The following is a 27566-nucleotide window of genomic DNA, read 5'->3' as shown; positions in this document are numbered from 1 at the left end:
AGGCTCCTCGCAGTAGCGCCAGGCAATGGGACAGGAGGCAACACGCAGAAACTAAGAAGTTCCACCTCAACATGAGGAAGACTCCAGGTGACTGTGCACTGGAACAGACTGCCCCGAGAGGCTGTGGAGTCTCCCTCACTTGTAGATTGTCAAGAACCGTCTGACCCACTCCTGCGCCATGTGATCCGCGCTGCCCCCCCCTGCCCCAGATGTCCCTGCCCCAGCAAGGCTCACTGCCCACACACACCGATGCCCCTACCCCAGCAAGGCTCACAGCCCACACACACCCCCCGATCCCTTCCGACCCACCCCAGCCCCCCGCCAGCCACATCTCCCTCACAGACATCACCCCACCCCTACCCGAGCCGCGCATGCGCAGAGCCCAGCGCGGGGGAGGCGCCCTCGCGCGGCGGTGCGTGACGCCACGCGGTGACGTCACTCGCCGGGTGTGACGGCGGGGGCGGGGGCGGGCCGCGCTCATGGAGGACGAGGACTGCCCCGAGCTGGTGCCCATAGGCGCCGACGGCGCGGAGCAGCGCGACGGCAGCCCCGGCGAGAAGATCCCCGTGACGATCATCACGGGGTACTTGGGTGAGGAGCGGGAGCTGAGCGCGGCAGGGGCTGCGTGCAGATGGGGAAGGCCCCGGCGAGCGGCCGGGCCGCCGCGGGGGCAGGGCTGCAGGGCGGGGGCCTCCTCCCCACAGGCCGGGTGAGCACCGCGGGACCCTCTGGCCGCTCCGGTGGGTTTGCAGGGCCGCTCTGAGCAGCGATCTAAGCCCCCGTTAGTGATTTCCCCCTTGCTTTCGGGGCCTCCTCGTTCAGGTCGCGATTGACAAACGTTTCTGGGCCACTTAACGTCAGAATAGTGCAGCATGCTTGGCTCGGTTAAATGCAGACTGCATTGCAGTCCGGAAAACGTGAGGTCCGGCGTTTTTCCCCTCGGCCAGGAGAGTTGCTATGTGCTACTCACAGTTATGAACAGTAAGGTTCTGGTTAAGTTTAGGATCGCCATCACTGTTCTGAAAGTTGTGACTTTGTACTGCATTGCACTGTTGCAGAAAAAAACTCCCAAGGACAAATAATTGTAGGACAGGTTCCCTAGTTGTAGTGGTCACCTGCTTTGGATTAGGTGATCTCCAGAGATCCCGTCCACCCTGACAATTCTGTGATGTTGTGCATGGGATGGAGCTGCTCCTGAGGGAGTGTCGCAGAGGGGTAGACACGTTTTTTAGCAATTAAAGGCAGTTAGTAGCATATCCGTGGTTAGTGATGGCAGAACTGGTCAGAAAAGGCAGTGAGAGGGAGAAGATTGAGTGTGCCTTTTGTGAAGGGAAGCATTAAAGTTAGTTTTGTAGGAAAAGACTTCCCAGCTGGTAGGGAACTTACAAGTTTATCAAGTACTGAGATTTAATGAATGGAAAAACTGTGAATCATTTAAGACTGAGATTTACTGTCCTGATAGTTGCATGGGGTCCATTATGCCTACAAACTAATTTCTGCATCATTAAAATAGAATGTAGGATACTAGAATGAAAACCCTATTTAGAAGAGATTTGCTTGAAATGTGCATGTGCGTGCATAACAGTATTTAGTTTTTATTTAAACATTTATGTGGGCTTTTTTTTTTTTTTTTTTACATTTTAATACAACTATGGTCTGTGTTCTAGGAGCTGGAAAAACAACTCTTCTAAATTACATACTGACAGAACAGCATAACAAAAGAATAGCAGTTATTCTGAATGAGTTCGGAGAAGGTATGTAAAAGTGCAGAAACCTTTCTTTTTGCCACAAAATGACAAGTACATAAAACTGCTAGAAACCAAGACTGTTGTAATTTTAAACCCATTAGTGAAATTATTAACATACCTCATAGTCTTCAGAAGGGCAGAAAGTCTTTTTGCTGGTTTTTATAAAATAGTGAAATGCATTATTCTATTTTGGACATAAATGTAGGGCCTCAGAGTAAAGTAAATAAATAATCACCCTGTTAGAAGTGCTGTAGCTCCATTTGTCCCACTCCGTTTCAAGCAAATGGAAATTAAGTAGTATGTTGGAAGATGATATTTTCTTTTATTTCTTTTCTCCTCAGCCATTTGCAGACCACAAGAAAATGGGGAGATGTGTGCCTGATGACTGTGGTTCTTTGAACTCTTTACTTTCAGGATTGTTAATTGCTCTAGCTGTATTTCATATCTGTACCATAATCAGAAGCTTACATTGTTTACAGTGTGTTGGTGGGGGGCTTTTTGTTTGTTTGCTCTCATCAACAAAGATGCGTGTCACTTTTCAGGTCACAGAGCCTGAAATAAAATGTCACAGAGCCTTTATTTGATATGGAGGCACAGACTGGTGCCTTTCTTTTAGCAAAGTTTGTGGCGTGTGTGATGATGATGCGCCATCATCCAGTGGGCTTTGATCTTTGTGGAATCAGCTTTGTCTTGGCTTTCAAATTTCTCATAAAATGGAAAATAAAAATTTCTTAAGAACATGTCAGAAGCATGGTCTTGGGAGAAAAGAGAAAATAAAAAAGAGAAAATCCACATATCTCTCTCTTACAGGCATTGCCATGCAAGATTGTAGATTAAAAGTATAGCACTAATTGTATTTTCAGGAAGTGCCTTGGAGAAATCTCTGGCAATCAGTCAAGGGGGAGAACTCTATGAGGAATGGCTGGAGCTCAGAAATGGCTGCTTGTGCTGTTCAGTAAAGTAAGTAAGGACTACTGTACAAGTTCTTACAGTGGATATTGGGGGAAATATAGGAAGGGAGAAGAAATCCAGGATTTGATTCCTGAAACTGATGGTAGAATTGATCGAGACTTCTTTTGTCAGATGAAACAACATTTGGAATTTGGGAGGTAGAAATTAATTTGGACTTGGTCTCCTTCAGAAAGTAATCTAAATACCAACTTAAACATCACTGGAATATTGTAGAGTAGGAATCTATCCCTCTGTTTTTAGTATTATATGCTTTAGTATTATATGGAGAGCTGAAGATTCAGGTGTGCTGGAACTATAACTCGGGCTTCCCAATTTCCTCACAAAATACTTACTTTGCTTCTTTTTTTGTGCACTGGTTACTGCTTCAATATTGTAGTCATCAAAAGGAGGAATGGAAAGCCTTTTATGACCTAACAAAACACACTATCCAAATCTGTAAGCTGATGGTCATGTTTAACAGCAAGAGAGAATTTGTTTCTTTGATACGTTTTTTGCCCTGTTTGTTTCAATGGTGAATTGTTTGTGCTGAGTTTGTAAATAAAGGTCACGGCCTGTTTGTCCTGAAAATTTGGTAAAACTGGCCTTATGCCTCAAATAGTAATAGGTAGTAAATGGAAAACAGAAGATGTTATTGGATTGTGTTTTTCTGGGGTGTCTTGCTGCTATGTTTCATATGCATTGGTTTCTTCCATAAATGCTATACATTTGTGCTTCAGGCTGACTTCATCAGCTCCAGTTTAAGTAAATGGCACATGTTAATCTTGGTGTAGGTTAGGTAGAAAGGCAGGGCAACATGCTTCACTTCTGCCTCACCCCTTATTTCTGTAATATCAGCTGCCAAGCCAAATAGTTACATATCTACACAGCCTACAGTCCTTTACAGATTGTTCAGTGTTTGAAAACAAATCTTTAAGTCACCTGGTGGGATTAGGCAAGTGCTATTTTCAGACTGAAATGAAACAGAAAACTAAAATTTGCCTAATATTATACCAGCAGATAACTAAATTTCATTGTAGACTGTAAGTCTGCAAATGCCCTGACTTGGAACTTTTGCTTTGATGATGTTGATGCTGTGTTCTGCATCAGAAGATACATTTAAATACATACTTTAGCTTGTTTTCTCTGTTCTCAGGTTTAATTGTTTCTTCTTACAGGGACAATGGTGTGAAAGCAATTGAGAACCTGATGCAAAGGAGAGGAAAATTTGACTATATATTGTTAGAAACAACTGGTTTGGCAGATCCAGGTAGTTCACATTACAATTTTCATAACCATGATAATTATTCTGTTTTTATGAAGTGCTTATTTGCTCAGCAGTTAGTTCACTTTGACAGTTATAATATAAAGTGGTGAGTTGTCAGGCACCCAGGCTTTGATGGTTGTGTAGACTCCAGTGAATTGGTTAAGGTGCAAATATGAGGTTGTGTGTTTAGTTGGGTTCTATTTGTTGAACTTGCTCTAAATTGAACCAAAAGCTTAGCAGAAATCCAGCTAAAATATATTTCTGTTTAGAGAAGATACTGGGTTTAGCAAAGAGAATCATACTCTGAAACTAGTAGTTGTCAGTAAACTTTTAATGTTCTACATTCCTTCTTTTAAAGTCTGAGTAGTTAGTATCTGTTGTATTATTACACTGGTTGTGATAGTCTTATATTTTGTGAAGTCCTAAAATATACTGTGAAACAGACTAGTACATTCTTCTTGAAGAGCAATAATAGATTTTACAAAATCCTTCTATGTTCTTCAGTAATATTTATTATACAAAGGTGCTTAAACTTGAGCTCATGTTAGGAATAGCTATCCAAAACCATTTTCTCTAAACCATCTACATTAAAAATCAGTTGTAGATGCAGAGGGAAGGAAAGTCTTATCAGAAATTCAATTGTTTCCCCTTTAGGAGACTGGTGCTTTCCAGCTCAAAGCTAAATAGTTGTCATTATAAAGTAATTTTCTTCGAAAGACAAGAAATTGATTTAGGCTCCGTTACACACAAATTCTGTTTGAGTCAAATTGGAAAACTATTAAGCTTTTGCAAAAAAAAATCAATAGATACCAGAAAACAATTTCATGTGGTCCCTGCTATATCTTTCATGAGTAAGCACTAGAACAGGTGTTTGACAGGTGTTTGGGTCTGATACAGAGTGATGTTTGAAGGACTGTTTGTATCACTTCAGGTGGACAGTTTTAGGTGTTGTAATGACTTTAGTTGCTGATCTTATTGTTAGCACTACAAATACAGGTTTTATATGAAATACATCATTGTATATGGTTTACTGGAAAAATCTCAATTTTGCAACTGTATGTATACTGCACTTCTTAGGAGCTGTGGCCTCGATGTTCTGGGTTGATTCTGAGCTGGGAAGTGACATCTATCTTGATGGTAAGAAGTGCAAGCTTATTTTCCTGTGTATTGGCATTTCATATCTGGATTTAGAGTAAAGTGTTCTTGGTGTTTTAAGGCAAGGTTTCAGAAAATGTTTGAAATGTATTAACTTGGTTTTCACACTCCCAGATTTGATCACAGAGGTATACCTGCTTATTTTGATGTGTGTTTATGTACTTGGTGACATGTTTCATCTTGCTAAATCCAATAAAAATTGTGTAATGCTTTTCTAAGGGATCAGATATGGACAGCTCTTGATTGTGATGTAAGGTGGGGAGGGGGAATCTCATTAGCTAGATGTTATAAAACCTCATTTAGGACTAATATTACAGCATGATTTGTTTCTCTTTCTTCCTTCCCCCACTTCTCCTGGATTGTAGTGTTTCCTAAAGGCTTTCCTATTCTTCTGAATTCATAACTTGTCAACACCTGGATGTTTCTGCCTTTTGTTTTCTGCTTTCTTCACCTCTTGTACTTATTGGCTCTAATATTTGCTGTGTACCAATAAAAACCTGAGATTACTGCAAGATAAATCATCACTATATATAGTTAAAGAGTGATTTTTTTAATGTAGGAAAAAACCTAATTTTTGGCCTAAAAGCATGCCCTACTAACATTTTGGTCAGTCTGTGAAATACCCATCTAGCCAAGGCAGGAAACATTGAGTTCAGTAAGGAAGAACTTCCTGAGTTTCTGCCAGAGACCTGCAAATTCCTGGTCATTCACCATCAGAAAGGCTGCATTCATCACTCAGTCCCTTAATTTGTTTCAATATTCTGTAAAAGCACACCTCAGCCAATTTCCTCTTGTGGAAGATGAGGCATCTGCCTTGTGAGAATTTAACTCACCTGGTTCTGTAGACATTTTGCTACCACAGATATGACAAGGAATAAGAAAATATTTGGGTAAGAAATATTTAATCTTCAGATACTTCCAATGCTTCCAGTTTATTATAACTAGTTGTAAATGTATTGATATTGTTACCTTTGTATAGGAGGTTGGCAAGTTGTTAAACTGTCATCTGATTTTAGCACATTTCTATTTCATTTTAATGTTTTCTTTTAGGTATTGTGTCTGTTGTTGATGCGAAGCATGGATTGCAGGTAAGTTACTAGATTTGTTACATGTTTTAAAACTGCAGCTTTAGAACAGCTATTGCAGTAATGTTCATGTGGATTAATTAATTTTAACAACAGCTGTAATTCTTACATTGAATGAGGATGTATTTCAATATTACTATGTTTTGAATGGGCACAGGGAAGTCCTGATATTCCAGGAGTTCATATTCTTACAGACACAGCAATGTGTCTGACAAGAGTCAGGGGATTGCTAAGTACTACTGGTTCCTTCTAGTTTTATCTCTTCACACAGGAATCTTGCCTTTGATCCAAATAGGCATTTGGATTACTGTAAAAAGAATGGAGAAATTATTATTTGTGTTACTTGTGTTACTTGAAAGTAGAATATAAGAACAGATGTCTTATACCAGTGTGGTAACAATGGAGTTAGGGCTCATACTGGGAAGAGTGCTAATGTAATGGCAGCTGTGGTGGGAAAAATGACAGCACAGGTGTCCTGGTACTGATTCACATCAAAATGTTATATGGAAGCAGACAAAAAGAGCAGGTATTTGAGTAATCTGTGTATTAAGCATGGTGTAACAACAGCCATATGTAGCAGTGAGCTTAGGTCAGCAAAAATTGTGATTAAATCAAATAGTTCAGCTTTTTTTTTTTTCCCTCCAATAGGTGGGTTTAAATGTAACTATTTGCAACTTAATAATTTAGGAGATTACTGCTTTGATTCGGTGTTGATTTTTGCAGGATTCAAAAAAAAGTGACCATAAGAAAAGATTCCTTAATAATGTAAAAATGCCGTGCTGTGGAAGTGTTTTTAATACTTCTGCTTATACAGTGGCTGCAGATGGCTCAGAGAACTGAAGAATAATGGTTTAAAAATAAGAGTGATTCTTGCTGTTTAAGATTCTTTTTGTTTAGATTACTTGGGTTTCTCCTTTCATTTGTGCTTATCTAATAGCTGATTTACCAAAAGGGTTGCAGTCCCGTCCTCTCACTGATTTGTGTTGGACTGGAACAGAACAAATCTAACCTCACAGCAAGCCAGTTTGGCAAGTTAGGTTTGTTGTGTTCTGCAAGAACTTTTGTGGAGAAGTTGGTACAAGAGTGAGGCGAAGGGAGTGATTTGCCTTTCCAAGCAGGAGCTGTCTTCTAAATCAGCTCAACTATCACAAGAAATCACATCGTGTTTAAGCTCAGCCCCTTTTCAGCTGAGTTCCCTCACACTAATTTAGATGTGCCTTATTGCTTGCAAAAATGTTGTTCTGTTTATCTTATTTTTCATGCAGTGCTGAGTTATTGTCTTAGATAAGATATAATTGTGTTGCACACAGCAGCACGAAATTGTTACTGTTTGAAAATCAGTTTTTTAAATACTAGACTTTCAAGTAATGTAACAGAAACAACACAAAAAAGTTTTGAAACATTCAAACTTTTCTTCTACTATTACCTTTGGCAGCTCAATGAAAACATATATTATCTAATCAGTAAACTTGTAACACACTGACATCTACTCAGAATAGTAGGAACTTCAGACTTTCTCAGTTGTGTGCTAAGTAAACAACTTCTGCTTTGTATAAGAGGATTTGCTAACTTGTTTAGTTTCTCTGATTGCAAAGCCTGACCTCAACTGCTGCTTATTATTTAAATAATTTGAAAGCCATACAGCTAATGACATTGAGATGATGGGCAGCAATTTAAGTATGTCATGCTTCGAAGAACCAACCCATCAGAAGAAAAGCTGACAAACATCCCTGTGAGCAGTCAGGCAAATTGAAACTGCAGTGGTAATTGATACCATGGGTTATCACTCTGATGGGTTTGTCACACAGCAATCTGAAATACTAATTTCTTAAATCGAGGGCAAACAGTTGGACAGCTTGAAGTTGCAATCCTCAACTTCCAGGACCTGAGATATGGAGTTTGTTCTTTCCAGGGGGACAAACCTAAAGATTAGTTAAATCAGTACACAGAGGATTACAAAGAAAAGGTCAGAGGAGAGGTTCCTGAGGGTCATCTTATTGTTATGTTCTGCTTAGGTTGAGCACAATCAGGAAATAGTATTGTTTCTTTTTACATGATAGGCTCACAGTATGCAGTAACCTATTTTTGTTTTTCAAGTAAAATACTGTCAGATGCCTGATAATTCCAATAAAGAAAAGAAAGCTTTATAGGTTTTTAAAATGTATATATTTCCCATGACATTTGATTCCACTTTTAATTTGGTATTTCTGTAACTTGAAACCAAGATTTTAAAGTAATATTCTGATACATTTAGAGCTGATGAAGGAATACACAGGACTCTAACCTTCCCAGAAATGTAAGCAAGTTCTTACTAATATTACAGCATCAGTTTGAAGTTTTACTTCCTCCAGATGTCTGTAACATTTCTCTCCTAGAGATTGCTGCCTCCATGGCAGAGTGGGGAAATAAGAGAAAACAACTTGTAGCTAGACCTTTGCTGCTTCAGTGTTGCTGTGCCTAAGTTAAGTTAAGGCTTTGTATTCCTAAACATTGTGCTGCTGCTTGAGATGCAGGCATTTTTTCCCTTTCCCTAATTCCTCTGTGAAGACAGTAAACAAGTGGAGATGATACTGAAGCTCCTGTAGCTTCTGATCTTGGACAAACTTGCCAGAGTATAGGGGTTTATTCATACAAACCTGGAGAAGGTTGCCAGTTTTTACTATCAAAGTACAGTTTTCTTGTACAGTCTTCCAGAGAAAAAGAGTGTGAAGTTACATATATGAAATGCTGTATTGCAAGCCTCATCTGTGTTTTGTTAGTTGAGTTCACACTCATTTGTAAAATTACTGAGCCTTCATTTTCCTCCATATGTATTTTTTGTTGTTACTGTATGTCATGGTGACTTCTTTACTTTGCTGTAAAGCTGAAAAATAATTAAAATACATACTATAAAGTTTTCCAACTCTGTAGCACTCTAATAATGAAATTAATTAGAAGAGTTTGCTTTAAGGTAATTATAAATCTCCGTAATGGTGAATGTATAAATGTACTTTTTCACCACCATTTAACAGAATGATTCTAGAGGGCATCTTCGTTGAAACCTTGTTGAGAAACAGACCTCAACTGAATTCGGTTTGGCTTTCTTTAATTACATATGAATTTAAATTTAATTTAAATATGATAAATATGATTAATCCAATTATTTCAATTTTTGTTTAGCACTTGACAGAGGAGAAACCAGAAGGCCTTATCAATGAAGCATCTCGGTACGGATGTAGAATCAAGCTAGGAATTAAAGTTAATTGGAAATGGCTTCTTTTTAGGGCTTTTTTCTCCTGCTTCGTTTAAACTACTGTTTGTAGATTGGTGTAATGAGGTAAAATATGGAAAAGTAACTTCATGTTTCAGTTTTTCTTTCTGCCATGAACTGACTCTTCTATTTTAATAGTGATGGGATTTTATTTAATTGAATGAGAAGCACCTGCATTAGCAGAATTAAAAGTTTTGTGTTAGAATCTATCATGCTTGAAGCAGAACTGGAGATAGAGGAATACTTTTTAATAAATGTGGAGCCACAATAATTAAGGGTAATTATAACAACTGACAACTTCATAAAGCAAAGAGACTTCAAGTATCACATTAGAAGGACCACACGCAAGGCAAACAGAGATTTGTGAAGTTGTTAAATCACTAAACACTTTGGATTAGATAACATAAAAAATACCAACAGAGAAACAAACAAAACAACCTGAAATAAAAGAATCTAGCAAACCTTGATTGGATGTGTTAGGGCACAGAAGAACATATTGAGGAGAAGTCAGTAGTACTGTAATGATTCTCCATGATGCTCTAGTTTGATTAATGCTTGTTATGCTTAGCAATGTTCATAGTATCTTTGGGGCCATAGGAGAGATGATGTTTTTGCCTTACAGATAAAATATTTGTTTGTAAGTGATGTCTTTTTCTCTCTTTTCTTAATACATAGGCAGGTTGCATTAGCTGATCTTATAATCATCAATAAAACAGATTTGGTTTCAGAGGAAGAATTGAATAAAGTCAGAACATGTGTGAGGTATGAAACTTTTGGCATAACTGTATCACTGTACTGCTTCAAAAATTAATTTCTTCATAGTTACTTTTTTACTGCTAGAATAGAAATTATGTATTAGATTGGCAAAAATTGATAAATTTATAAGGGAAAATAGATTGCCTCTTGCTAAAGGTATTCCAGTACTTCCATGTGTTTACAAAATCTTAGCATTTTGTCTGTCTAGGTAAGATTTGATGTTATTTGTGAAGGACAGGCCTTTGTCTCAAGTGCTTATGTTTTTGTGTTTCTGAGCAGCTGTTGCTATTTTTGAGAATTAGCAGAAGTAGGAAAAAATCTGCTGGTAAGCAGGAGTTCACTAGCAAATGCAAAGATACATGGAGGAAGTCCCACACAATTATCATGGGAGCAGGAAAACCAATGGTGTGAATCAGATTAATGATTGAAGACATTCCCCTTTTCTATCAATAAGCCAAATTAAGCATTAAATTTTTTAAATACTTTACATCTGTATTAGCTGTTTGAAATATGAAAACAAAAATGCTTAGACTGAGCAGAGTGTATTGTGAATAGCTTTGGACAGGAAAATGCTGTTCTCACTGTTGACATCTTGTTGTTAGAACTTGTGAAGTTTCCTGGCTGTTAGTGGAAACCAAATATCTCAACCCATATCTGATAGTTATTTAACAAGCTGATAACAGAGTTGGGGTTCTATTTCACATGATGCTGTCCGTGGCCAGCATATTCAAACAATGTACCACAGTTATATTTTCATCTAACTAATGATTTTTGTGTTTTATTTTAGGTCAATAAATGGACTTGTTAAAATTCTAGAGACACAAAGATCAAGGTATTAAATGGCCACTATTACTAGGTACTAGATCCTGCTTATTTTGTGACAGTTTAAAGTGTTCTATTAAATCAGCTTTCTTCAAGGAAAATTACTGAATTAGAAATATTTAATCCAATATTTATTTTATGAATAAGCATTCAGAAAAAAAAATTGAGGAAGTCAAAATGTATTTTTAATTTATATTTTTGTTTGCTAATGTTCATATCACAGAATCCCAGAATAAATGTGGTTGGAAGAGAGAGCACAGTGGATCATGTTGTCCAATCCTCTTGCCAAGCAGGCACATGGCACAGGGTTGTGTCCAGATGGTTCTGGAATATCCCCTGTGAGGGAGACTCCATAGGCTCTGTGGTCAGTCTGTTCCAGGGCTTGGTCACCCACACAGTAAAGCAGTTCTTGCTCGTGTTCAGGTGGAACTTCCTGTGTGTCAGTTCATACCTGTTCCCTCTTGCCCTGTTCCTGGCAGCACTGAGAGCCTGGTCCATCCTCTGACATCCTCCCTTCAGATATTTCTGTACGCTGAGGAGGTCCCCTCTCTGTTCTCTTTTTGAGTCTGAGCAGCCCCAGCTGCCTCAGCCTTTCCTTGTTAGTAAGGTGCTGCAGTCATTTAAACATCCTTGTTGTCCTCCCCTGGACTCCTCCAGGAGCTCTGTGTCTCCCCTGTGCTGAGGAGCCCAGAACTGGCACAGCTGACAGGATGGGCAGGATCACCTCCACGAACTGCTAGCAATGCTCTTCTAATGCATCTCAGGACACCCTTGGCATTCTTGGCCACAAAAATACACTGCTAACCTGCCTTGTGACTGAAGAGCAGCTTGAAAGGTCAGGCTGGTTTTGAGCTAATATTGGTCATGTGCGCTACAGTGCTTTCCATCTCTTGTGTCACCTTAATATTATTCTCATTGCTGCTGCAAGTAAGTCGTTCCTACAAAATGATGTTGAAAGCAGTGGAAGGAAGTTACAAGAGCAAGAAAAATCATTGCACTGTTTTTGCTATTTTTAATTGAAATTCTGACTCAGATTTCTTCTTTAATAAGGACTTAAATGGATATTGTATTCTCAGGAGCATTAGGAGAGCAGTGTATCTTCCACACTGCTAGGACTGATTTGTGCACTTTTACATCAATTATTGGATTATTGTGGTCAATGTTTATAAACCATAGGCTTTCAGTTTAAGCAAATTTAAAGGGAAAGTAACAGTCATAACCCAAATAAAGGATACTTGGCTTTTTGAAGTTATTGGCAAATGTAGTTGGAAATTGTAGAGAAAAATACTTGTTGTTGGGTGATCAGATAGGACCAATTTTGAAGAAGATACTAAACTATATGGTTTGTGTTTTAAATGTCCATTAGGGGGAGATCCAACATGTGATCTCTTTGCAAAATTTATGGTGTCTGATGCCATCTAGCACTATGTTTTGGATATGAGATAAAGTGGGCCTCAGATTCAACTCTTTGTTACTTGTAAATGTTCTTCCATAAATGACACATAGGGTCTCCTCCACTATTAAACATTCCAAGTGTGAAAGAAGCACAAAAATAATTTATTGGCATATGTTATTTGATGACATATCGCTTTTTAAGGAGGGGTTGTTCCTCAAAAGCCCACATTTAAAAGGGAGGATTACTATGGATTTTTTGGAACACTGCTGAGAACAACTGACACTGAGCTGATCATGAATCTTACACAGGAATTATTTGTAAATTCCATTATAAATCTTACATCTTAGAAACTGCTGGGTACAACTACTGTTGAATGTAAAAGTTTAGTGATTCAGGTTGTATTCCAGAGGTGGGGGTTTTTTACCTCTCATGTTCTTTTTATATAGCCACATGTCTTTAACTACATCTGAAAAGGTATCAGTTGCTATTAGTAGTGAAATCTGTAGTCTGTATTGCTTGTGAAGAGAAGTTTCTCATGCAAGTTTATAGGTAGCCATGTTTGTAAGCAGATAAGATCAGTACTCCTTATTCTGTATTACATTTTTCATTTGTCTGTTTCAAATTGTAGAGTTGAAATTCCTAGTATTAGTGCTTGCCTCATAAAGTTGTTTCAGTTATGTTTGCTAATGGTGTGTCAGTATAAGCTACGTATATTCCAGGGGTTTGTGTCTGCCCTGAGAGGCTCGAGGTTCCATTTCCCATTTAGGGGAAATAATTTATTATTCAGGCACCCAGTATAAGGGATTTTATAAAATTTTTCGAAATGCCTTCTATTTGACTGTATTTAAAAAAAAAATTGTTTCTGTGGTTACATGTTATTGTGTAAATAAACACAGAATTTCCTTGTAGAAGACAGTACCAACCACTGATGTCCAAAAATAAGGCTAAATATTAATAGCATTAGTATGATAGACAAGAAGAGAAACATAAGGTTCAGTGATCATCTTTAAAACGTGGCATTTAATTACATCAAAACCACAAAGCTTTCTTTTTTTTCCTCTCTTTAGAGTTGATCTCTCTAGTGTCTTGGACCTACATGCTTTTGACAGTTTATCTGGAGTAAGGTATGGTGATAATTTTGTTGTCTTCTATTTGAAAAATTATCTGTGTATGAAACAGATGCACTGAAATCCTGGCTCAAATTTCCATTTGATTTTCTGTTAGAAATTCTAGTTTAGTCTGTCCTCTCTAGACAGGACAGTCACATTTAAAAAATTTCTGCTTTATAAGTGAGAATATCAGATGGAGTTCTTTTCTTCTTCAAATGCCTGCAAAAACCTTTTTGACCTTATAAAGTTTAATGAGCCAAGGTGTGATTGGTTGTCTTTTTTCTCCAAAATGCAAGCTTTGGTTTAATATCAGAGTAGATTTGTACACTTCTCTGGTTCTTTTAAAGCATTTCAAAAATTTTCTCCTTCCTATCATGATGAAATGGAGGCCTCCTTAGATTTCACAGGAAACAAGGAGAGACCGAGGTACCACAGCAAACAAAGGCTCTATAAATTCTGTGTTTCTCATTCCTGAGATTTTTTAATGCCAAATGCATGCTTCAGCATCCTGGATGGGTGCAGAAGTAAAGTGGGAAGGAAAGGGAAAAGGTCTTTCTGTTCATTGTGTGTGCTGAAGCACAGCAAAGAGAGTGAGGAGTACTGCAGCAATCATAAAGGGAAGGAGGGAAAAAGAGAGCAGTATCAGCTTTTATTTTCTTCCTGGATACACACTTTTCACTTCAGATAATGGAATGGAGCAAATTCCTTATTCACAGAAGGGAGAAATTGCAGGAGATTTAAATTAGTAACCTCTGTTAGATATGTGCTGGTGAGATTTCCCTCTGAACTGGTATGGTACTATCAAAAATGATAGGTTTGGTCTTTTTTTTGCTGGTACTGACTTTTGTCTGATCAGTGAAATACTGTAGTGTTTCTTTCTGAAAGTGTTTCAAGATTTCTACCAATGGCAGCATCAGGGAAATACCAAACTTGGCATCCAAAACAAAGTTAAGTGAGGAGGGAGGCTGATACATCCTTTAGAGTTAATAAATAACTATTAGTTTGTAATAGATAACTATCAGTTTGTAAGCCAGATCACAAACTCATGTTCCAAGTTCTTACAATGGATCAGCTAACTGAATTGACTCATGCTGGAGCCACACAACAGAGAGATAAAAGAGTAAAAAGATGTGAACCAGAAAAGGATTGTTCTTGATAACAGCAGTTCACAGTAAGATCTGATTATTTGTATTAGGTGGTGTTCTGTGAAGTTCACTAGTTTGCTGCACTCCACAGATCTGAGAAAGTTCTTAAGGAACTGAAAAAAAAAATCTATTCCTTTCCTCTTATCTCACTCAGAGAGAAGGTACTTCAGAGCTTCTCAGTATTTAGTTTTGAAACATAGGAAACACTCTAAAATGTCAGCATTTAAAGACAAATTCTGAAAATATGAAGAAGGTTGTAGACTATTTAAGTAAAATTTGATTTATTTTGTTTATGCTGGAACTCAGCACAGGAAATTTCTTATTATTTGTAGTTCCTAGATACAGAAATTCATACATAAAATATTAGAGGTGGTATCAGTGCCATCACCTGAGCAGATAAAACTTTGCATCTAGCACCACTTGAACACAAAAACACACCAGTACATTAATAAATTTGTTGTTTTAACAGCATACTGCAGGAAGGATTTCTGTCAGCAGACAGATGAAACATCTGTTTGGTGTGACTGTGTGGTAGAACCTTGTAGTCTGTATGTACCTGGAGGTCACAGGAAGCACATCATGAATTCTGGATTCTGTGAACAGCAGTATGAGAATAAGACAGCAAAACAAAGGAAATAGCAGAAGTAGAAATGTGAAATGTTACTTCTGTAGCAGATGCTGCCTTTTTTCCTCACCATAAAGGCTTCTTAAAATTTTACAGTCGTCAAAATTAGGAGGAGGGATTTTTATGGACAATCTCCTCTGAAGTGGCAGAGAGCATCACAGTAACTCGTGCTAGAGTATTTCTTCTCTGTGTGTTGTTTACAAAACAGAAACAGTACAGAAGACGTATTTGAAGAAATTCTGTGATTTCTTGGTTTTTGTAATTTTCTCGATTAATCAAGACGATGTGGATGTGACATCTAAAGCTGCAGTACAATTTTATGTTGTCACACAAAAAGATGCAGTGAGACCCTAAATATTAGGTTGCAAAAGAAGTCCCCAAGTTCCTTTATTGAGTATCTGGTTTAAGTTAGCAGGCACACTGCATAGCACAAGTGAGCTGTACAACTGAGAAGTGGAAGCTGGTGTATAGGATTTCAATTTGTATTACAGATTTCGTTCTCTCAAGCAACAGCTTTGTACATTCGTTTTGATTTTAAAATAATTTTAAGTTTTTCTTTAAAGTACATCTATTAACTTTATAAATACTAGTTGTTTCTTTTTTCTTGCTTGCTTCAGTGATGTAGTTTGCCTTTTTTTGGACAAAGGAGTATCAAGGGTGTTGTCTTTATTGAGGTATAAATGCTTTTAATGCTGAAGATATTGCAAATCAGGACTATAATTCACTTTATGTTTTAAACCCCCAGGTTTTCTAACACAATTAACTATATCAGACAAATATAATTCAACATTTTTGTTTTGAGATTAAAAGTGAATTACCTGTTGAAGCTTATTCTGAATATATAGTCTCTCTTTGATATTTCAGTTTTGCTCTGCAATGCTAGACTTTTTATAATTTTGGAATAATGATATTTTGCCCACCCTACTCAAATGCAACATTTTACTTATTTTCAGTTTGCAGAAAAAGCTTGAGCATGTGAAGACAACACATGAGCATTTAGATAAGGTAATTACAAAAAAAAATACTGCTTTGATGTTTTTGCAGCAGCAGGGCTGTTCAATATTGCATGCTAATTTTGTTACTGTTTCAGAAGGTTTCAGATAGGGAGTAACGTGATCTGAGGTATTTGGAAGATTACCTAGATTACACAAAAGGAATGTGCTTTGTTGTAGATAGATTCTAAATGGCTATATTAAATCTCACTTTCCAAAATAGCTTATAAGCTTCCAGTGCTCCAGTCATGTCATTTGCTGGTTCACATGGAGAGTATTAGTGAACCAAATAAATACACTTCATTTTTAGGTATTTGCAGAAACAAGTCCTAAATTTGTAGCCAGTCTGTCCTGTAGGTTTTCTGTCCAAAACAAAATCTCTCTGGATTAATTGTGGGTCCCAGTCCTCCTTGGGGTGTCCCTAGGTGGGTGAGGTTCACCCAGAGGCCACAAGTCTCCTTAATGGCTGCGAAAAAGTAAAAGCTTCTATGTTTTAGGGTGTCTTAGAAAGGTCAGCTTTCTTCAGAAAGTTTCTATGATTACATTTAATTTTCATGTTAAAATATGATGTGTACAGTGCCTGTGTTTTTTCTTTTTGAACTGCATATTTTGACTGCAAAGTTTTCTCAGGGTTGTAGTTTTCTTGAGATTCTCCTTGGGGTTGGTGTTCCCCAAGGTAATAAGGGTCTCCCAAGGTTGCTGTTCCCTAGGAGTTTCCCCTGGGTTGCTGTTCTTAGAGGTAATCAGGTTTTCAGTCTTCTCTTTGCCCTAAGTGTTACACACCAGAGGCAGAGACGACAAACTGAGTCCGCCGGTGCACATTTCCAAGGTTGTTTATTCTTCATTATCTCAGTCCTTTTTCAGCTCTGCCAAACACTTCCCTGGCAGGGAACCTTATCTCAGTTCTTTCTCAGCTCTGCAAAGTGTCTCCGCAGAGCAGGACACGCGGGGGACTGGGCGGATCAGAGAGCCCCACACCTTATGTACGGTACCCCTGACCCAACCACTGTCTGAGACGTATTTTTTATTTACAAAATTTTACCAATACCTATTACCTATACTAACATGTCAGTTCTACTCTAAGCCAACCTCTAAAACCCAACTCAGCACAAGATGGGGGACGAGAACAAGAACAAGGAAGACAGGGGCCACTCCCCAATTCCTCCATCTTGTCTCTTCAGCCCCATATGCTAAGAATCCTAATTTCTATATTTATATTCTATAATAAACTATCCACTACTTATTTTAAATTCTTAGGATTTGTGATTTTTCCTGCATGTGAGTGTTCACTCCCATGGACAGGAATCAGAGTCAGTGTCCTCCTGGGACCTGTGTGGGTCTGACTGACCCCCCTGTACAGATCCCAGACCCCCCTGTCCGGTCTCCAAACCCTCCAGGGTGGCCAGGGGGATGTTCTAGACTCCGACATCTCCCCCTCCTCTTCGCAGTAAAAATGCTTCTCTGACAACTCTGTTCCTGGTCCGCCGTATGCATTGAAGCAAACACGGCACATACATCAGAAGAATCACAAACTTCAACAGGAAATACACACATACTCTCAAAAGTTCCCTCTACCATGATAAAAGGTTAAACACATTGAACACTCCATCCATTCAAGGCTCAGTTCTTATAATAAGTTGGTTCACAGCCTTTTTCCAGTTGTCTTATGTTCTCATGATATTCCTTCAAACTTATTTACTTGTGTCTCAGCATCAGCAATGAATAATCAATTGCTGTTCTGTTTTTGTCTCACACTGTCAATATCAGTTAACAAATCATTCAGTGTAAGAGAAGTGGCATGGGCATACTTGTTCTGACAACAGCCCTTTTGATCCAATAGTATTAAAATCATCCCTGATACTGTCTGCATTACCATCACAACTTGGATCATATTGTTCAACAGATCTTTCCTCTCTTGCTCTTTTATCAATGTCATGCTGGGTGTTAACATGTGTTAGCAAAGAACATTTCTTGTTGCTGCATGGACCATCCTTGACATCTGCAAGGAGCACAAACTGAATCCTGTCTTCACAAATGAAAAGGATTTCTTTCGGGAATAACATTGAAACCTGACTTGCTAGTTTATCTGACATCTCAGTGTAGTTACACCAAGCTGATGCACTTTTACAAATCATATGATTTGGAGTGACATCTACGATATTACCTTTTTTGTGTCACTCCAGGAAAGACCAAATTTTTTGCAAAAATTCTCTTTTGCTGAACCAAAGGTTTTCATTTTCGAGGTTCACAAAGAACCACAGAAAAGAATTTCATTTGAACATCCCATTTGCCCACTAGGTTGAAAATGGACTGTGAAATTGCTGGAGGGATGTTCTCTGGGATCGACTACTTGTTCAATCACCTGCCTACTAACAAACTCATAAAACATGATGAAAAGAATTTCCCTGATCTTGAGTATGTCAAATGAAAGATGCTCAGCTCTGATACATTGGCCAGAGTTCCCCAACCATTCTTCCTTGACTGAATCATGGGCGAAACCACCCCACTGCCCAAGACAGTCGGTGAGAACACAATGCACAAGTATAACACTTGATTAAACTGCTTGTTCAAAGGCCTCACTCTCTGTGGGAATCTCTGAAATGCAACACCACTCAAGTCCCAGAGAAATCCCAAGTCCCAAAATCTTTTGCATTCCGAACGAAGAAATGTCCGCAGTCTTGACAGCCACGTCTGTGTGCCTGCTTTTCCATTTCTGGACCAAAGCCTGATATCGTTGACTTTGGCTGAGGTTCTCATGCCTTGCTGATGCTCATTTTCGGCTCCTGTGAAAACACAAGCACAATCCCTGCCCCAAACCTTAAATTTAAATGATTTTCCAATCCATCCTGTCTCTGGGTTTCTGCTCAAGACTAAAGGATTCTCTTCACGTTTCTCTTCCCGTTCCACTTGCTGCTCGGTGAAGTGGACTCTACAAAAAAACTTATCAAAAGTTTAAAACATTCTATTTTTTCCTCAACATTCTGCTTAAATTTACACTCAGCATTCCTCCCCTCTCCTTTTGCATCATGGAGGTTATTTCAATTTTTTGGAGATATAAAACATAACATGAGTACTATAAGGCATGACAAAAGAATTCTATAAAGAAATGCTCAACACAAAGGAAAAATTCGGCATACCAATGAAAATGAAATGTGATTATCAAATCATTTGTGCCATCACCTCAGAGACTGCAAACTGCTGAAACACTTTCCTTCAGTGGAGATCCCAATGTTCTTTCCCGGGCAAGACATCAGGTCTCACGACAAAGTTGATTCAGCTGTTATATTAATAAGATCAAATTGCCAAGTCAAAATAACTTGCATATTATTTTTTGGAGCAGAAATCTCTGGGCTTTGTTGGCAAACAGCATCCGTCCAAGTTAAAATCAGAGTTTGGCCAGAACTCAAACTTCAAGTTGGAGTGATGCTCTTTAGCACATTCTCCAAATAAATCCTCTAACAACAATGAGCATCAAATGCCCCAAATACAACAAACTGTCATAACGTTTTTACATAAAAGAAACATTTAAAATTTAAGATGAAAAATTGATCAGATCACTCAGGAGCTCGTCTTTTCTGGAACTTTTCTTGAAAACAGTTGAATACCAATTGGAACAATCACAGGATCAACAGCTGATGGAAAAATCATCAATGATGCTTCAGGTATCTCTCTCCAAGATCTTCTGAAAAACACTTAAAGATTTAACAAACTGAAATGCAATGTCTCTACTCACACAAGAGGTACCAAAGCAAGCCCAAAATCTCATTTCAAGTGAAATGGATAACACAGTTAAAAATTCAAATGAAACTTCAAAAGGACATGCTAAAACATTGCATAAAACATACAAGATTGATTATAAAAGAGAGAAATTATATACTTAAAATGAAACTTAAGAAAAAACTCTGACTTGCACTTAATAATACAACTACATTTTTCAACAACAGCATTTACGAAATACTTAAATGGTTAAAAAACAAATAGAAAAGATTCAAAATTACAAATGCCTTTTGAAAAATCCTATAAATAAATGACAAAGCATAAAAGCTTAACGGTAATATTAACTTACAAGTACTATCAATTTTTATATATGTTTCTATACTATATAATCAATGTATCAATACTTAACATGTTAAATTGCATTTCAAAACTCTCATACACTTATTAATTTAAAATGAAACACAAAAGACTGAAACAATTCATAACCAACAATAAAATCAGGGATCTAACAAATTGTATCTTCTCCTCAAATCTTATTTATCAATGTTCCATCATCATCATTTCAGTTGAAGCTGTTTCTTTGTTGAAGAAAAATAACTAAACTTTGCAAATTAAACAAACATACCTTCTATAAATTGTAAATCACCTTTTAAATCAACAAAGACTTGAATTCAACATAAATAAAGCTTGATAAAAAATCTACAACTTGCAGTAACCTTATAAAATCCACATATAATAAATCAATAAAATATAAATTAATTACTAATTAAACTTCATGAAACTCAAATACAAACTTAATTTAAACTCTTCAGGGCCCAAACTTGAAATAAATTTTAGAATTATATATTTAACAATATGTAACTTAAACTCGAACCAAACCACACAAAAATTTCAACAACAGTAAAATGTGGAAACATAACTCAGATTAACAAATAATGATTAACTCTGGCTAAAAGCTCATCTTCATTTCATTTTCTGTTTTTCTTCTTTATGATAGGATGTCCCTTTCTCACATTTTGTGTTTCTCACACAATGATGGATTGCTCCACAACAAAGGGACAAATGATTGTATTTTCTTCTTCTGATCTTTTCTTACAATGTTCACATGCTGTTCTGTTGAATCACTTGTTGAAGTGCTGTGGGAATTCCTTCATCCTGGGCTTGGAGGATCCTTTCAAGCTGGTTTCTTCAGATGCCTGCCTGCACTGATGTGCCGTGCTGAGGTGTGTCCACTTCACTGCATGCCTCTACCATCTCTGCCTTCACCATCTCTGCCTGAGACGGTTGACCAGACATTGCATTGATGATGCATCTGCATTCTGCGTTGGCATTTCCCAAACGCAAGGAATTGAAGCAGGTGTAGCTTTGCTATTTCACTGTTTACTTGCCTGTTCATTGTCTTGGTGAGGCAACCAGGGAATGACATGAAAGACTTTGAAGGTCCTTGCTGGATTATTATATATGTATATGTATATATTATATATGTACAAATGTTTTCAGGTGTTTCAATCGATGGAACTTACAAAATTGTTTTTTGTGGTGTATTTCTGATGTCTGCCTGCACCTGTTGTGGCAAATCCCTGGCTTGAATTTTGGCTCTGTCATGTGGTATGTCCCCTGCCACCTGCAACATGGTGAGGGTTGCATTCACTCTCTGCTATTTGTTCCTTAGTTCATCGAGGGCTTTCCTCCATTTAGCATTCCTTCAAAAACTGTTTGAAGTACAGAAATTTCAAACCCTTTTCTCGCATGACTTTCTTTCAGTCTCTGAGCACATCGTGATACAATTGCCCCTATCTTGAGTTTGCATCCTGTAGATCATAAGTCATTGGTAACACAATACTTTCCATGCTTCACTATATCACAGTTTTTCTCTTTCAATGTTTTCTTTTTGATTTCTTTGCAGTCTGTTATAACTCTTTCATCCTGTGGATTTGCAGGAATGTGATTCAATTGCTATTACCGTGATGCTCTTTCTTCTATTTTGGAGCTTGCTAACATTTCTAACTTTTCTCCCTCTCCTGGATGAGGAGTGGATATTGTAAATCATTTTCCCCCTCCTCTATGAGGACTGGGGTATTACTTTTTCTCTGTGCTGCACATAATACCTATGTGGCATGGTGAAGGGAAATCACGGCTGAACTTGCCGCTGACCCATCAGGTAGCCTTGATATAAATGTGTAGGAATTATTTGCAGAGGATTCAGAAAGGGTGTGACTACCTTATGCTGGAAGGGGTGATTGAGGGAAATGCATTGCTAAATTCGGATAAAATTCCAGAGCACAGTCTTTCAACTGAAGAAATAATTGCTTTTTTTTTTATAAAAAGAAATCTTTTGAAAATAAAGATGATTGTGATTGAGTGGCAAAAGAAGCTTGGGCTACAGTCCAAAAATCATGTGGAGTTTGAACTGACTTACTGTCACCAACGGTGAATATTTGCTGCTGCTCCTGAGCTAGCATATCTTGAACTTTGTTGTCTTCAGGAGTTAATGAAAGCTTCCTTTGTTACTATTTTTGTTGTTGAAGCTGTGCAATCTGCTTAGAAATTGTTGCAATGCTGCTGTTCCACCATGCATGGTGGTGATGCTGAACCGGCTGGGTTCAGTTTTAGCTTGTCCGGCTGGCCAGGCCGTTCTGACTGAGCTGAGGGATTTGGGCTTGATAAAAAACATCGAGGGGTCCCTGGCACGGCCAATCCGTGCCAATGTTGTGATACACCGGGCATATTTGTGAAAAATTCTTTGCCCTGATCACTGCAGCTTTTGGGCGTTGCTGCGTGTTTCTTATAAATCTTAAATGTCATGTGTTGCCATCATGCAATCATCATCTTCCCCTCTCCTTTCTGAGGATGGGGACTTATAATCTTTGTGATGCTTGCTTTAAAAAGCTGCACTTTCACAATTTTGTCACTCGCGTAGCTCCGGCTGGGTGCTGCGAGCATATTTGCTGCTTAGTTTTCATTATTTCTATGCCTTGGCATTGCCGCATAATTGCTTTTAATTTTGGTTGTGCATCGGGGTTACTGCGGGACCTCCCGCTGCCTGAGCACTGCTGCTATGAGGGAATAGATAGAACGGCCGTTGCGAGAAATGTTAAGTAGAAGCCTTTCTGAATGCAATGAGTTACAGTATCCTTCTATTATTAAGGAGAATATTGTTAGCTTTGTAGGGTAGAGCCATTGGACAGAATTCATTGCTACTATCTCTGTTTAGTTTAACACCCACATACTTAAGATGATTACTGAGACATTTGAGGCATAAATGAGGGCAGAACACTTCTCACAGCAGGCTGCAAGTCCTTGTTGTGTGACAAAGTGTGCTTATTATCTTCATGTTGAAGGTCAACAGAAACGAGCTGCACTGTGCTTGGAGCACAGTGAACTTTGGTCTGCCCTGTTTTGAAGCTGCTCAGAGTGTTGTTTTGATAACTTTGCTTGGTCATTAGACAAACATTGGCTGCTTGTAGCTTTAATTTTTTTTTCCTTAGGTTAGACTAGTCATGTGAAGGTAGTCATCTGAAAGCTTTATAGGAAGTAATTCTCTGTCTGTTCTTCCATACCATTGAGCAGTTATAGTGACAAAAATAAGATGTATTATTTCTTCTTTAAATACATTGGCTATTTTAAACTACATGTTTTATTTTTGTATTTTCTTTTGATAATTGATCATGAGCAGTTAGGTGTTGGTTGCTTTGGAACAAAACTTACTTTCAGACATCTTTATTTTCTGAATCTATTCCTACATAGTCTGTTTATAAACAGCTTTTCTTAGGAGATAAGTACAGGTTGCCTTTTATGAAAACTATGTTGATTATTTTTTGTCTGATAGAATTGTCATGAAGCTTGGTATACCAGAAAAGTAGCTTTCTTAACCATATTTGAAAGCTTGATCATAATAGTGTCTACAGCAAAGAATTACATAGTAGCAGCTAATGGCATTAAACTGTTAAAAGCATTGTGTATGCTCTGTAAGTGCACACCCAAACAGAAACAAAGAGTAGAGCTTAATTTAGCAAATTAGAGCAGAACAGAAACAGATTTTTTTGAAGTTTAATGTTGTCATATACTTGCCTTTTTATGAGGCCAAGTTACAAAGAACACTTTTTGAAATAACTGTATCAAGATGTTTATTCAGTGTGCTAATAATAAGTGTATCTTCCCATTTGCAGGGTATAATTACAGTAACATTTGAAGTTCCAGGAAATATAAAAGAAGAAAACTTGAATCTCTTTATTCAGGTAAGTAACACATCACTGTCAACTCGAAAAATCATTGTGGCTTTTTATAGAAACTCGTCTCATGCCACTTTGTTTACTGAAACAGCATTTTCTTTTCATAGAATCTTTTGTGGGAGAAGAATGTGAAAGATAAGACTGGATGCCCCATGGATGTCATAAGACTGAAGGTTAGTCTGAAATTACCAGCTTCTTTGTTTTGTGCTTTTTGTCTTTACAAAAAGCACAAAAAAATCTAAAAAACTGCAGTGTGCTTTCAGTTACGGACCCGTCAAAGGCACTGCTGGATCACTGTAACAGAGCAGATGAGGTGGAGAGTAGCAAGTGAATGAGTCAGAAATGAATGAGTCAGAAAGAGAGAGCTGGCAGAGGAGCAAACACTGATCCTGCTTGTTTTGAATAAAGAGGGCTGATGTAGTGTCCCCAAGCATCAGGGTTAAAAATCAAGGGATAGTTAAATCACTTTCCATTTCCCACCTCCATTGCTTTGAAAGATACTTTGAAATATATCCATCTCACATATCTAGGGTTGGGATACTATAGATTGGATCCTGTAGTTTGCTGGAGTACTGAAAATGGTTGCCACAATATGCAGAAATTTAATTTGGCATAACATAGGAATGCAATAAGAGTTGCAGTTTGCAATTAACAACTTTTTACAGTATTTTCAGGCTGTAGTTTTAAAGGTGCAGTTTACAAGTATTCATCTTCACAGACACTTCCTGTGATTTTCAGTTGCCTAGTTTTGAAAGGACCAAAAGGAGAGGTGACAATTCAGGATCTGTTTTCATTTACCTTATACCAAGCAGCCAAGTAAATTATCAAAACATGAGAATCTAGTCAGTCATGTGTCAGGCTGTGAGAAATACAAGAAAGTAAAGCTCTGGTTGTTTCCTGAGAACAGTTGACCATCATAAATAGCAACATAATGATTCTAGTTTTGCTGGAAGAAAAGTTGTTTTTGTGCTTTTTCATCATCAAAATAGAGTATCCTTGTCTTCCCTTTCCTGACAAATACAAGAGAGTAGCCACTGATATATCTGAGGCTGCCTGAAAAGCAGTAGTGCCATGCACAAGCACATTTTTGCTGTATTCAGCATTGGGAGCATCTCTTTATGAGATGGGAGGCCTGTGTCCTCAGTCACAGACAAATACAGCAAAGCAAATGAACCCCAGGCAACTAATTACAGAACAGGTTACAAAGTTTGTTGCTTTTATATTTACATTTTATCTGCAGTTATAACCCTTTTGGCATTAATAGTCATAGAATTCCAACTAATAGGTCAAATGGAAACCTATTAAATGAAATATTTTTAACTCTTTCTTTCATTAGGGAAGTGTCCTGGTATAGGGCAAGTTCTGGGAGGAATTTCCAGGAAGTATCAGACGTTTTACAGAATGTGTTCCACTAAAATATTTTAGAATACTCTAGTATGAAGCGATCAAAGCTGGTTTAATAGAGCTTTTGATATGTGGGTCAATGGGCTCACACTGACTGCAATGCTTTCAAAGTCTGTTGCTAGTTGTTTTACTTCACAAACGCTTATTCTTTCTCCAGTGTTCAGAGATTCTGTTTTAAAAAAATAAATATATTGAGCATAAGAGCTTAATCGGACTAATCTGAAATCAAACATTTTTTTAAATTTTACATCATTTTGTTGGCAGGCAGGCTTTCATAGACTCCATGTCAAACTCCATGTATGTATTCAAAGAGGCATAGTAGATGATGACTTTAATTTTTGCTTGAGCAGGCTAGGTACTGACAAACAGGGAACTTCTAGAAGGCAGAGTATGGTAAACTGTAATTCTTAGCCTTTAACGAAATAAGGAGATGTGAAAATGGATGTTATGACTAGGTGTATTGATTGATAATATATGTTTATTTTGACTAACAAGTGCATAGTTCCCAGAAATACTATTCCCTGCTTGCACTAGATTGAAAGTTTTGTTTCCCCTCTTACATATTTTATTTTTAAAGTTTTGTTTATATGCCCTAACAGTTATTTTTCTGATAAGGGACTGGTATCTATTCAAGGCAAATCTCATCAAGTGATAGTCCAAGGTGTCCACGAGCTCTATGACCTAGAAGAGACGTCAGTAGCCTGGAAAGAAGATGAAAAGAGAACAAACAGGCTGGTTCTAATTGGTAAGAGGAAATTGCACATCTCCTTGTTTGAGTTTAAGAAGTTGTTTTTTTCACAGTCCTGTGATTTGGCCAGTGAAAAGCAATCAGGCTAAACTGGTCAGAGTAAGTGCAGTGAGTGTGTTCAGCATAACCCTCTCCCAAAGTTTATCCATTAAAACCTTCTCAGATTCAAAATTGCAGCTGAGAGGGGTCTACACTATTCCTATTAGTGCCACCAAAATCAAACCAAATCAAATCGATAAAAAATACTAAGCTTTTAAAAATTATGTTGGCATATTTAATGTTATTTTAAAATCTGTAATTATAAATTGGGTGATGGGAACAGTTTGAATGTTTCATCAAATATTTAGAACCTGTAAGGAAGGTAATTAAAGCTTTAAAATGTTTAAAATCAGTTTTGTTTCTGAAAAGCTTGCAGTGCTGAGGCTCTGTGTTTCTATTTTCTGTTTATTTCTGTTTGCTGTGCAAAGTGTTTTATTACCAAAAAAACCCTACTTTTCCACCTTTCCCTTATTTGTGCAGCTTGAAGTCTGTTGTTGTCTTAATTTTAATACTGCTGTTCTCACTGACTGATATAATAAACATTTTCTTATGTTAGAAGGAGCTACTTGTATGTGGTTTTTTGTAATAAATAACTGTAAAATACAGTTAGATATTTTATTTCTCTTTACAGGCAGGAACTTGGACAAGGAGACCATCAAAGAAGTATTCATAGCCACTGTGAGAGAAGAACAAGGAAACAGTTGACAAAAAAAATATAAAACTGATTAAATGTCTGTTTTAATCCTGCAAGAATTTTATGACAGAAAAGACTAAATGGCATGGACTATAGTAGTTTCTTTATCTTGTTGCAGTTTATGCAACAGTTCAACCGTGAAGTCTTCCTAAGAATTCCAGATGACCTGCTGCTTAAAGATTAGCTCTTATGGTGTAGAATCAAACACAATTCTCCTATTTTGTATTTGGCTGAAGCTGTGTCAGCAACATCATGTAACTGTGCAGAAATGCAGATAGGCAAAAGGCTGTTATGTTCTACATGAAGCATTACTGTTTGAAGCCTAGTGCTTTCTCTTGCTAACTTTCCTCCACTGGGAATAAAGCAATAGTGATTATTGCCAGTTATGTAAAATTTTTAGTGTTTACTATTAAACTGTCTTCTATCTCCTTCCA

General features: G+C 37.6%; 1 protein-coding gene across 3 annotated transcripts; it reads left to right on the top strand.

Moving 5' to 3' along the window:
* The first annotated feature begins 434 nt into the window (after positions 1 to 434).
* LOC134564150 (zinc-regulated GTPase metalloprotein activator 1A-like) lies at positions 435 to 27566 on the top strand. 3 transcript variants are annotated; one of them, XR_010083483.1, is made up of 15 exons: positions 435 to 591; positions 1668 to 1754; positions 2612 to 2708; positions 3875 to 3966; positions 5041 to 5100; positions 6169 to 6206; positions 9363 to 9409; positions 10129 to 10215; positions 10997 to 11041; positions 13495 to 13551; positions 16260 to 16311; positions 24185 to 24253; positions 24355 to 24420; positions 26286 to 26396; positions 27070 to 27566. XR_010083483.1 is itself a non-coding variant. In XM_063422817.1 (15 exons), exons 1-15 carry the CDS (start codon positions 480 to 482, stop codon positions 27141 to 27143), a joined length of 1113 nt encoding a protein of 370 aa, XP_063278887.1. In that variant the 5' UTR covers positions 435 to 479; the 3' UTR covers positions 27144 to 27566. The 3 variants fall into 3 exon arrangements, 2 of the variants coding, with proteins under 2 accessions (XP_063278887.1, XP_063278888.1); XM_063422817.1 differs by having other exon boundaries at positions 26267 to 26396; XM_063422818.1 differs by lacking the exon at positions 27070 to 27566 and having other exon boundaries at positions 26251 to 26388.

Source organism: Prinia subflava, chromosome Z, assembly GCF_021018805.1.
Source record: "Prinia subflava isolate CZ2003 ecotype Zambia chromosome Z, Cam_Psub_1.2, whole genome shotgun sequence".
NCBI classification, from domain to species: domain Eukaryota; kingdom Metazoa; phylum Chordata; class Aves; order Passeriformes; family Cisticolidae; genus Prinia; species Prinia subflava.
Note: the sequence above shows the minus strand (reverse complement) of the source record. Positions and strands in the feature narration are given on the sequence as shown.

Excerpts from the sequence above, each read along its gene's own strand:
- LOC134564150 (XM_063422817.1), top strand. The coding sequence starts at position 480 with ATGGAGGACGAGGACTGCCCCGAGCTGGTGCCCATAGGCGCCGACGGC. Across the intron at positions 3,967-5,040 it reads AACTGGTTTGGCAGATCCAG|GAGCTGTGGCCTCGATGTTC; the intron begins GTAGTTCACATT and ends TGCACTTCTTAG. Across the intron at positions 16,312-24,184 it reads CACATGAGCATTTAGATAAG|GGTATAATTACAGTAACATT; the intron begins GTAATTACAAAA and ends TCCCATTTGCAG.